The sequence below is a fragment of the Podarcis filfolensis genome, assembly GCF_964270895.1.
Source record: "Podarcis filfolensis genome assembly, chromosome: 4".
NCBI lineage: Eukaryota > Metazoa > Chordata > Lepidosauria > Squamata > Lacertidae > Podarcis > Podarcis filfolensis.
This window is the reverse complement of record NC_139607.1, coordinates 104611976-104624727: the sequence shown is the minus strand read 5'-3', so window position 1 is coordinate 104624727 and position 12752 is coordinate 104611976. Positions and strand designations below refer to the sequence as shown.

The following is a 12752-nucleotide window of genomic DNA, read 5'->3' as shown; positions in this document are numbered from 1 at the left end:
ACATGCCCAGCTCCCTTAGCCGTTCCTCATAAGGCATCGTTTCCAGGCCTTTGACCATTTTGGTTGCCCTCCTCTGGACACGTTCCAGTTTGTCAGTGTCCTTCTTGAACTGTGGTGCCCAGAACTGGACACAGTACTCCAGGTGAGGTCTGACCAGAGCAGAATACAGTGGCACTATTACTTCCCTTGATCTAGATGCTATACTCCTATTGATGCAGCCCAGAATTGCATTGGCTTTTTTAGCTGCCGCGTCACACTGTTGGCTCATGTCAAGTTTGTGGTCAACCAAGACTCCTAGATCCTTTTCACATGTACTGCTCTCAAGCCAGGTGTCACCCATCTTGTATTTGTGCCTCTCATTTTTTTTGCCCAGGTGCAATACTTTACATTTCTCCCTGTTAAAATTCATCTTGTTTGTTTTGGCCCAGTTCTCTAATCTGTCAAGGTCGTTTTGAAGTGTGATCCTGTCCTCTGGGGTGTTAGCCACCCCTCCCAGTTTGGTGTCATCTGCAAATTTGTTTTTTTTTTTTTTAAATATTTTTATTTTTCCATATAAACACAATACAACAAACATAAACATACAAAAACAAAAACAAAACAAAAAACATGTATCGTTTCATATCCTGATTTCATATCCAATCTTCCCCGACTTCCTCATGCCTCCCCTTTCTGTATTCCAAATTCTTATCGATTGTTCAGCAAATCTTCCCTTATTTTAATTTAAATTTAGACTATTCTTCCTTGTTTTCCTTGTCTTAACCCTTGCTAATAGTAACCATTTACTTTCCAGTCCAACATCATTCTAACTTTCATTAACTTTGTGATATTTCTTTAAATAGTCCTTGAATTTTTTCCATTCTTCTTGCGCTGCTTCTCTTCCCTGGTTTCGGATTCTGCTCGTCATTTCTGCCAAGCCCATATAGTCTATCACCTTCATCTGCCATTCTTCCAGTGTGGGTAGTTCTTGCGTCTTCCAGTACTTCGCAATGAGTATTCTAGCTGCTGTTGTAGCATACATAAAGAAAGTTATATCCGTCTTTAACACCCCTTGGCCGACAATACCCAAGAGAAAGGCCTCTGGTTTCTTGGGGAAAGTATATTTAAATACCTTTTTAAGTTCATTATAGATCATTTCCCAGAATGCCTTAATCTTCGGGCAGGTCCACCAAAGATGAAAAAATGTACCTTCAGTTTCTTTACATTTCCAACATTTGTTGTCAGGCACATGGTAAATCTTTGCAAGCTTGACTGGGGTTATGTACCACCTATATATCATTTTCATAATGTTTTCTCTTAAGGCATTACATGCCGTAAATTTTATCCCGGTGGTCCACAACTTTTCCCAATCAGCAAACAAAATATTATGACCAATGTCCTGAGCCCATTTAATCATAGCCGATTTAACCGTTTCATCTTGTGTATTCCATTTCAGCAGCAAATTGTACATTTTAGACAAATTCTTAGTACTGGGTTCTAACAGTTCTGTCTCCAATTTTGATTTTTCCACCTGGAAGCCAATTTTACTGTCCAGTTTAAACGCTTCATTAATTTGATGGTAGTGGAACCAGTCTCTCACCTTCCCTTTTAATTTCTCAAAACTCTGCAATCTCAATTTGTCCCCTTCCTTTTCCAAAATTTCCCAGTATCTTGGCCACTTGGACTCCATATTTAACTTTTTAACTGCCTTGGCTTCCATTGGCGACAGCCACCTTGGAGTTTTATTTTCCAGCAAGTCTTTATATCTGTCCCAGACATTTAGTAGTGCTTTTCTGACAATATGATTTTTAAAACTTTTATGTGCTTTAACCTTGTCATACCACAAATATGCATGCCACCCAAAAATGTTATTAAAACCTTCCAAATCCAAAATGTCTGTGTTTTCAAGAAGTAGCCATTCTTTCAGCCAGCAGAAAGCTGCCGCTTCATAGTAAAGTTTAAAGTCTGGCAGGGCAAACCCCCCTCTTTCCTTTGAATCCGTTAATATCTTAAATTTAATTCTGGGCTTTTTGCCCTGCCATACAAATTTAGATATGTCTTTTTGCCACCTCTTGAAACAATCCATTTTATCAATTATTTGCAATGCTTGGAACAAAAACAACATTCTTGGCAATACATTCATTTTTATAGCTGCAATACGGCCTAACAAGGAAAGCTTTAAGTTGGACCAAATCTCCAAATCTTTTTTCACTTCTCTCCAAGTTTTTTCATAATTATCTTTAAACAAATTCACATTTTTAGCTGTCATATTTATACCCAAATATTTCACTTTTTTAACCACAGTTAACCCTGTCTCGTTCTGAAACCTTTCCTTTTCTATCTGTGTCAAATTTTTCTCCAAAACCTTTGTCTTAGACTTATTCAATTTAAATCCTGCCATTTGACCAAACTCTTGGATTATTTCCAAAACTCTTTTCGTGCTAGCTTCTGGCTCTTGCAATGTAAGTACTAAGTCATCTGCAAATGCTCTCAGTTTATATTGTTTAGCTCCGACCTGAATCCCTTTAACCAACTGGTCCCTCCTAATCATATTAAGCAAAACCTCCAGAACCGATATAAAAAGTAATGGGGAGATAGGGCACCCCTGACGTGTCCCTTTTTCAATCTTGAACTCTTCTGTAACCACATTATTTACAATTAGTTTGGCTTTCTGTTCAGAGTATATTGCACCTATACCATTTTCAAACCCTTGGCCTACCCCCATCCCCCGGAGGTTCTTCAACATAAAACTCCAAGAAATGTTGTCAAAGGCTTTCTCGGCATCCACAAATATCAAAACAGCTTTAGTGTTTATATTCACTTCCAGCTTTTCCAAAATGTCAATTATATTCCTTACATTGTTCGACAAGTGCCTTTTTGGGAGAAAGCCCGCTTGGTCCCCGTGAATCTCCTCCATCAAAACTCTCTTCAGTCTTTTTGCCAAAATATCAGCAAAGATTTTGTAATCCACATTCAATAACGAGATGGGTCGGTAGTTTTTAAGTTGGGTCTTTTCAGTCTCTGTCTTTGGTATAAGTGTAATGTAGGCCTCTCTCCACGTATCGGGTGCCCTTTTCCCTTCCATAATCTCATTGCAGACTTCCTTCAAAGGTTGTATCAACCCTTCCTTCAAAACTTTGTAGTATTTGGAAGTCAGTCCATCCGGTCCAGGGGATTTGCCCAGCGTCATGCCTTGAATGGCATCTTCTATTTCTTGTGCTGATATCTCCTGGTTCAATATTATCTTACTTTCATGCGAAACCTTTTTCAGCCCATTTTCCTCGAGGAACTGTTGTATGTCCATTTCTTTTTGCGGCCCTTGTGTGTAAAGTTGTCTAAAGTAGTTCTGAAAACAATTCCTAATTTCCGCTGGGTTGCTTATGTTTTTTCCTTCCACTTCTATATTTGTTACCGTGTTGAGTTTTTGTCTCTTCTTTATTTGCCAAGCCAGTAACTTGCCACATTTATCAGCAGATTCAAAAGTCTTTTGTCTCATTTGTTTAATTCTCCACTCTAATTCTTGATTCATCAGTTCCATATATTGTGTTTGATGAAATTTGATTTCTCTTAGAGTCTCTTGGGATTTTGGCTTCGATCTTAATTGTTTTTCCCCTTCTTTTATCTTTTCCAAAATTCTCTCCTTTTTCTCATTTTGCTTTCTCTTCTTTAAAGTATTTTGCTGAATCAAAAACCCTCTCATCACGGCTTTGCTTGCGTCCCATACTATTCTTTTTTCTACTTCAGACCTTAAGTTGATTTCAAAATAGTCTTTCAAGGTTTTTTGGGCCTTCTTACAGATCTCCTCGTCTCTAAATAAGGTGTCATTCATTCTCCATCTGAAGGAACCAGTTGTTGTTTGCCTCATCACCATCTTTACAGCATTATGGTCGGAGAAAGTTTTTGGGCAGATTTCTACTTTTTTTATATTCGGAGCCATACTGCTAGTCACCCAGATTTGGTCAATCCTTGTCCATGTCATTTTGGCTTCAGAAAAGAAGGTTCCCTCTCTTTCTAATGGGTGTTTTGTTCTCCAAATATCAATCAAGTCCATATTGTCAGTCATTTCAAAAAAAGTCTTTGGTAGTCTTCCATCTTTTGTTATTACCTGTCTTTGTGCCTTGTCCATATTTGTTGAAACCACTCCATTCATATCTCCCATCAAAATTAAGTTGTAATCCATATGATCCATCAAAATTTCATGCAACTTCTTAAAAAATTCAGCTTTCCCTTCGTTTGGTGCATAGATTCCCACTATCAAATACTTCTCTCCTTGAGATTGAATTTCAATTGCCAAATATCTTCCTTGATCATCTTTAAAAATTTGTTTCGGTTGCAATTTTTCTTTTGCATAGATCACCACTCCTCTCTTTTTTACTCTGTCTGAAGATATAAATTCCTGTCCCAGTCTTTTATTTATTAATATTTTTCTGTGTGCTCTTGTCACGTGGGTCTCTTGTAGGCAAATCAAGTCCAATTGGTCTTTCTTTAAGGCATGAAATATATTTTTTCTCTTCCTGGGAATATTTAAGCCATTACAATTCCAGGTTAGAAGTTGCAGAGCCATGATGGGATTATTTACTCCTTCCTCCTACAGCTCCCTGTTTTTGTTCCTCGTCTGTCGGTGGTACCGTGTTCGTATCCAGTGATGGATGCCCTTGTCCTGGAAATGTCTCTTTCTGTAGGTCTTCTTCGTGTTCTCCCAAGAACTTGTCTTTATCACTTACAGTCTTTATTCTTCTCTTCTTTCCCTTATATTTAAAAGACAAGCCTTGGGGAAATTCCCACCTGAATGGTATGTAGTTCTTCTTCAGCAGTGTCACCAGATCTTTATAATGTCCTCTTGCGTCCAAGATACTCTTAGGGATGTCTTTAAAGATCTCAATAAAAAAGTCTTCAATTCGAAGGGCTGTTTGGTAGTGCAGGTTCAATATTTTATCTCGCTCCTCCTTTGATCTTAAGGTAATAAGACAATCTCTGGGTCGATTTCTCTTCTGTCTTATTCCCAATCTAAATGCACTTTCTATCTTAAAATCTTCTTTCTTCAGCTCCTGCTTCCAAAAGTCAGAAAATTCTTTTGTCAAATCATCCACCAAGTTCTCTCCTTCCTTTTCGGGCACAAGTCTGATCCTCAGGTTCCTCTCCTTGCGTTGCATATCCTGCATAGAGAGTGCCAGTTCATATTCATCCAATTTCTTGTAAACTGGTGGAAATTTTTCCTCCGCAGCAGTTGCAATTTCCTTAGCTTCCTCGGCTATCTTTCGTGTTGTAGATGAATCTTCCAATAATTTCCCAATTGCTTCTGCATTTGAGTTCACTTTATTCCCTAGGTCAGTTATACTTTTAGTATTTAGGTCAATTTTCCCAGAGATTTCTTCAATTTTTTTATTTGTTTCAGCAACTTGTACTTTAGTTTCAGCAACTTGCAATTTAGTCTCCGCACCTTGCTTTTTTAGTTCCTCCAAAGAGTCATTTGTCTTCTCCAATACCTTGGCAAATGATTCTTCTGTAGACATTGCTTTCGCTTTTGGCTTTGCAGCCACTATAGTTCCAGAGGCTCCTGTTACAGAAGCCCTTCTTTGCATGTAAGTGTCAATTTTGTATTGTCTGCCAGATCTCAAGGTTGTTTCTTGTAACTCCCCTTTCTCTTTACCATCTGCCATAACAAAGTCTTTTAGTCAAGGTCATTCCCAGACTTTGAAACTCACAAACAAAGTTCTCAAATTTTAAGCTCCACTTGTTGCTGAAACAATTTGTAGATCCTCTAGGGGGCGTAGAGTCAGTTCTATACTTCTCAAAGTAATCCCACACTCTTCAAAAAAGAAGGAATAAAAGTTTCATAGTCCCTTTCAATTTTTCTTTCCTTTTTCAAGGGGATCCCAGTCAATAGTGTCCTGTAAGTAACTTTGTAATGCCACAGAAACAGTGTTTCAAATTGAAAGTAACCAAAGTCAATTTAAGATATTTTTTAGCCTCTTATGGCAACAGTCCTTAGCCGGTTCCTTTTCTCCGGCAGTCCGATCCCAGGTTAAAGAGCAGCGATACTTAATCCAATTCTTTTAAATTGGCAGGGAAACACTTTTAAAATCTTCTTCCCCCTCCTCCTGCCTTCGGGGGGGGGAGTTCTTTGCTTTGGTGGTGGATTTCTTAAATCCCGCAAATTTCCTCTCAAGCAGTTACAGCTAGAGTGCCTTTCGCTTTGATCTTGCTACAGAACGGAAAGCAGACTTCCTTTTTAATGCTTGTCCGTCTCGGTGCCCAATTTCTTTACTTTTAGTGTCCAATTATATTTTAGTAGTCAATCCTACTCACGGATAGTTGTTCTTTTAATCCAATTTCCCGGGAAGAAGTCAGCGCTCTCCGCTAATGGCGACGCGGCTTCGCTTCGCAGGCTGGGTGAAGACGACTCTCAGCACCGCTCCAAGACCCCTCCGCTCCTCCGGAGCCTTTAAAAAGGCTATTTCGCAGCGTCGGGGGGGCGCAAAGGTGCCCGCCGAGTCTCCAGTTCACAGGCAACGCGCCTGTGATTTTTAAGGGTCCCCGCTTCGCCGTAGCTGACAGGACCCGAACCCACGAAGCAGATCTCTCCCGGAGCTCCGGTTGAGATCCGCCATTAAGCGCCGGCGCTGACCGGAAGTCGTCATCTGCAAATTTGATCAGGATGCCCTTGAGTCCATCATCCAAGTCGTTGATAAAGATGTTGAATAAGACCGGGCCCAAGACAGAACCCTGTGGCACCCCACTAGTCACTCTTCTCCAGGATGAAGAGGAACCATTGATGAGCACCCTTTGGGTTCGGTCAGTCAGCCAGTTACAAATCCACTGAGTGGTAGCATAGTCAAGACCGCATTTTACCAGCTTCTTTACAAGAATATCATGGGGCACCTTGTCAAATGCCTTGCTGAAATCAAGGTAGGCTACATCCACTGCATTCCCTTCATCTACCAGGCTTGTAATTCTGTCAAAAAACGAGATCAGGTTAGTCTGACATGACTTATTTTTCAGAAATCCATGAAGACCAACAACAAAAAGTTATTTAAATGCATTAGTAGCAGGAGACCATCTAGGGACCCTTGAATGGAAAGGGAGTCCAAGGTGTGCTAAAGGAGGACAAGGAGATTGCAGAGAAGCTGTTTTTTTTTTTTAAATAATTTTTATTAACTGGCCAATCACATCAAATTAAATCACATCACATAAATTCCAAATTACAAAGCCAAATTTTTAAATTTTGTTGGGGGAACCCATACTTCAAGATCCAAAGGGGGATTCAAATCATCTTCTTATTACTGCGTTAGTGTCCAAATCAGTCCCAATCAGTCCAGACAAAGTTCATAATTCTATCCAGTCTTATCTTGGTGTTTCCACATCATATCTTGTTCATTAATTTCTCTTTTTCTTTTACGATCTCTTCTGTTAGTCTCCTTAAGCCGATAAGCAAATATAATAATCCTGTGTGAATTTCCCGTTCTTCCAATCTAAGTCCAGATGGTTTCCATATATCTCCTTCGTAGATAACATCACTCTTTCCATCATAAATCAGGCATTTTTCGCTCTTAAATCCCACGGAGGAGTTTATCCACGATATATAAACAGCACTATTTCTCTCTTTCTCCTCCCAGACCCAAGAGCTCCAACAATGCCTCCCAAGATGGCGACGGCATTTTTAACTGCGTCATTCCAAAACTCTTAACTTTCCAGCTTCGTCTTGAAGCATTGCTTTGGTTCGAAAGTTTATCTCCACACAGCCTTAAATCACAGCTTAAGTCCTTAAAGTTCTGACTTATTAGGGGAGGGGATTCTTGTTAAATCACGTGAAAAGGAATGGAAGGTTTTTTCCCCCTCCCCCCTCAGTCATTTGCAATACCGTATCTTGTCGTATCTTCTCATATTTTATTCTTGCCTTGTTATCAGAGATCTCTTCTGTCAGCAGTCTTTACTCCCCCTTTTTCCTTGAAGTATGTGCAATTTATCTCGTCCAAATTGTTTCTTTTGAAGATTCTTGCAAACTAGAGGCGCGGATCAGAGACGGCATCAAGGAGTGCCGGAATCCCACAGGAGGGCGTTGTGCCTAGTGCCCCCACCCCCACAAATTCGGGGGTGGTATAGGGCACAGCAGGCAAGGGCCGTCCCCCCCATAATCCTGGGGGGGTTAAGGAGGCTAATTACCCCCATCATAGCCTCCAAATTACCTCGTGTGGGTCGGAGAGATGTTATTGTCAGCCATCTTCCGATGCGCCACCTAGTGGCCCCCCGAGATTGCAGAGAAGCTGAATGAATTCTTGGCATCTGTCTTCACAGTGGAAGGCATAGAGCAGAGCCCAGTGCCTGGACTCACTTTTGCAGGAAGTGATTTGACAGGATTAGGGTCTTCCTGAGAGTACGTGACACCTTGCTTGAGGGATTATGGAGGACAGGGGAGGTGTCATGGGGTCCTAGAGAAATTGAGCAAATTGGCACGTTGATTTTCTATGAATTTTATAGATTTTAGTCCCTTTTGACATTGACAATTGGACTCCGTACCAAGCCTTTCCTCCCGGCAATGCCAGGTGGCAGACTATGCATACATGGACCATTGTCTTCTCATCACCGGTACTCAGGATGTGCTTATCTGCACATATCTCCATATGTGTAACCTGTGTAACCCAACCTCTTCTTAATGTATTCATGATGTAACTGGGATGTATTTTGCACTGTATTCTGGGACATGGAGGGAAGTTTTAAAAGTTCATGTCACCCCTTTATCGCTGTTCAATCTCGCCTTGAACCTGTTGCGCAATAAACTTGGATCTTCTGCTGCTTGCTCCTGTCTCCGGCTGAGCTCATTTTCCTCCGCAGGGACCCGTGGACTTAGTCCGATGAGCTGGGTGGCAGAGCAGCCTCGCACCCAGATTTTACCGTAACACCTACAAGGAGTGTTTTCCTGAGGGAGTCCATTCCACTGTCAAACAACTCTTACTGTCACAAAGTTCTTCCTGGTGTTTACTTGGAATCTCCTTTCTTATAACTTGAATCCGTTAGTTCAGGTCCTACCGTCCAGAGCAGGAGAAAATAAACTTGCTTCACCTTCCATGTGACAGTTCTTGAGATATTTGAAGATGACTATCATATCTCCTCTCAGTCACCTCTTTTCCAGGTTAAATATAGCCAGTTCCCTCAACCATTCCTCCTAAGGCTTTGTTTCCAGACCCTTGATCTTATTGGTTGCCCTCCTCTGTGCACATTCCAGTTGTCAACATCCTTCTTAAATTGTGGCACCCAGAACTGGACAGAGTATTTTAGGTGTGGTCTGACCAAGGCATATGAGAGTGGGACTATGACTTCCCTTGTTCTGGACACTACACTTCTGTTGATGCAGCCTAGAATAGCATTAGCTATTTTGCTGCTGAATCACACTGTTAAGCTTATGGTCCATCAAGATCCCTAGATACTTTTCACATACACTGCTAATAAGTCAGGTGTCCCCCGTCTTATATTTGTACATCTGGTTCTTCCTGCTTAAATGCTGAACCTTGTAATTGTCCCTATTGAAACTCATTTTGTTAGTTTGGGCCCAGTTCTCCAATCTGTTAAGGTTGTCTTGAATCCCGATTCTGTCTTCTGCGGCATTAGCTACCCCTTTGAGTTTGGTGTCATCTACAAATTTGATGAGCATCGCCTCAATTCCTTCATCCAAGTCACATATAAAGACATTGAACAACAATGGGCCCAGGACAGAACCCTGCAGTCCCCCACTGGTCACTTTTCCAGGATGACGAGGCACCATTAAGGAGTATTCTTTGGGTTTGGTCAGTCAACCAGCTACAAATCCCCCTAACAGTTACCTCATTCAACCCACATTTTACCAGGTTCATTGCAAGAATATCATTGAAACATGAAGGATGCCCATATCAGGTGATGCTACTCCTGAAGCAGTGTCAGCCTCCAGCTTGGCACATCACTTTGCCCTGGCAATGTTTTCTTTTCCACTCACCACCAAAATCCTTCCCTGTCCACCCTGCAACTGGGTCTCTCACCGAGTTTTCCAGGCTCTCTTCGCTGGGCGTAAGAGGGCGGAAGCATTGCTGGATGACCTCATTGAGGGCTCGCACGTAGTCAACATATTCCTGCAGCTCTGCCATCTGCCCCTGGTACTGCTCCAGCTGCACGGGAAGAAGCACGTCAAGCAGGGATGTTGCTGCTGCCCCAGAGAGCCCCAGATGGGCATCACTAGCCCACAAGCCTTGGCTGTACCACGCAGCACCTGGGGTCTGCCCCAGGTTGGGAATCCATCCCAACCCTCAGCCCTGTCCGCTGCAGATGTGATTAGAATGCCCAGGCTCCTTACACAACATTGGTTTTCCAGGCAGGAGCACGCAGAACCTGGAATCCAAAGCTGGCAGCAGAAAAATGGGAGGGCGGAAACAGAGAGGCGGAAACAAGACACAGAACTCTGCTTCCTGGCCATTACCCCTAGATCCCTCCTCATATATTGGACAGGGCTCCCTGGCAACTCAGACTACTAAGGGGGACCTAACCTTGAAGCCACCCATGGAAGAATGTGTCACAGCAAGGGGCCCGAGCCCCCTCCTTTCTCCAGCCAGACCCCCCACAAGCAGCCTCCTTGCAGGTGTCTCCATGTAGCAAAAGCTTCCCGGTGGGCCTGTTAGTCCCACCCCAGGCTCACAGGAGCAGCCAAGGCTTCAGAGGTTCTAAGCAGAGAATTCTCTCTTGCAACATTTGGGGCTCTTGAATTGTGAATTGTGCTCAGAAACATGCTGGGAGCCAGAAAAGATCCTTTAGGACCATTGTTTTTCATTATTATTATTGTTATTATTATTACTACTACTGCTACTACTATTCACTTTGTGTTTTTATTCTGTATTTTTATGCTGTGAACCATCCTGAAATCTTCAGATGAGGGGTGGTATACTGCTGCTGCTGCTGCTGCTGCTGCTGCTGCTGCTGCTGCTGCTACTAGGATTGCAGTGCAGGGCTTATCTATTGGCAAGGAGTGGTCTGGGCCCCAACTAGGCTAGGCAAGCAAGAGGAGTCTTTTCTTTTTACACACAACCTGGAGATGTGCAGAAAAGGTATAACATGGGAACGGTGAATCTGCACTGAAGGCGGGAGCTGAAGATTCCCAGGTGACCATGAATACTAGCTAAGGCAAGGGCCTTTCTGCCTCCCTGACTGCCAGGTGGGGAGGGGGAGGAATCCTACCTTCTGGGAGCACTTGGCAATGGTGAAGATGTCGGTGCCAACATTCATGTAGAGTTGCAGGACGCCAGACAGCTCAGCAATTAGCTTCTCGCTCCGCTGCGCAGTCTCGCTCAGCAGCAAGGACAGGATGTCCTCATTGATGGAGGCCAGCAGAGGCACTGCAAGGACAGAGCAGGCTGGAAAATGGCCCCCCAGTGGAGCGGGAACTCCAGCATGGCCCCTTGCTCCCACCCCTCCCCAGCACATACGGAGGTCCTGATGAATGCCGCTGCAGTCCACTAAGAGAAGGAGGTTGTGTGTGATGACCACACGGGGCACCTTCTGGACCTCGGCCACCCACGTGCGCAGCTTGAGGATGCGGTTCACATACTCCTCGGCCGGCCAGCTCTTCATGCTTTCCAGCTGGCTAGGGCTCCAGCTGTGCACAAAGTTGTAGATCTCGCCCAGCCAGGCGTACTGTCGGCACAGCAGTTCCGTCTCGGTCAGGGCCATCTGTGGGTGGGGAAAGGGGCAGTACTCAGCTGAGGCCTTTGCCATGCAGGACCCGGCCCAGCCCTCTGACCCACGAGTCAGGGCTGCCAGAAAGGAACCCTGCACATGCTCTGCAGCTCTCCCCACTTCCCCTGCAGATGTTGGGGCCTGGCTCTCCCCACACTCCTTGGTCCAGGAGGAAGCCAACCTGCTCCCACCTCCCGGGAGTTCTGGCCAGGGAGTGCAAAAAAAAAAATATAAATGTTTTGGGTCTTTATGATTTTAGCAGTAATGTGTCTCAAGGTTATTTTTTTTAGCATTCCTTATTGTCTGTGGAGCACTCTGCCCCTTTGGGGATTTTGAACTTGTTGGACTCCATGTCCTGTTTGAGAGGGTTACCTCTCGGGGGAACCTTTCCTTGTCCTTCCTACAGAGTGTGTATGCAGAGACAAGTGTGCCCCCCTGGTTCTCTCTTCTGAGACCAAGCACTCCATGCTTTCTCCTGCTCTGGATTCTAGGACCCAAACCAAGGGATTGAAGTACAAGAAAGAGGATTCTGACTAAACATCAGAAAGAACTTCCGAGCTGTTTGGCAGAGGAACGGGCTCTCTCAGGAGGTTGCGGACTCTCCTTCTTGGGAGGTTTTTTTAGCATAGGTTGGATGGCTGTCTGTCATTGAGATTCCTGCATGGCAGGGGGTTGGACTAGATGACCCTCATCTAGAATCCCTCTCTACAATTCTACATTGCATTTGCAGTGTTTCTCTCTTCCCCCAAGTAGTTTTTGCACTCTCTGAGTTGCTATCACGCATTGGCTGGATAATGGTCCTCTGTATGTCTCAGATCCTTCTCTACCAGCAATTCAAATGGGCAGGATGGAATCTGCATGGCACCTGAGGCAAAAGGAACAGAGTGCAACGCGGAAAGAGACAGCTCTGGAGCAACAGGGCCTGCCCTTGTCCCTTTGCTATACTGTTGCCGAGGAGGTCCTCCTCAGCTCACCAAAGAATGGGCCCCAGGCTGGTCCAAATTCACTGGCGCTGGGTAAGTCCCTAGACAAAGCAATCCAAGCCCCTGCCCCAAACCCTGGCTGCTACAGCTGCCTATGCC

At 43.7% G+C, this 12752-nt stretch overlaps 1 protein-coding gene across 3 annotated transcripts in view; it reads right to left on the bottom strand.

The window, feature by feature from the left end:
- DNHD1 (dynein heavy chain domain 1) overlaps positions 1 to 12752 on the bottom strand; it is a 57579-nt gene that overhangs the window by 37673 nt on the left and 7154 nt on the right. For all 3 annotated transcript variants that reach the window (XM_083609365.1, XM_083609366.1, XM_083609367.1), the window contains exons 11-13: positions 11421 to 11664; positions 11173 to 11330; positions 9987 to 10112 (exon numbers count right to left, since the gene is read on the bottom strand). In XM_083609365.1, the coding sequence (XP_083465491.1) occupies positions 9987 to 10112; positions 11173 to 11330; positions 11421 to 11664 (528 nt within the window). The remainder of the gene's footprint in view (positions 1 to 9986; positions 10113 to 11172; positions 11331 to 11420; positions 11665 to 12752) is intronic.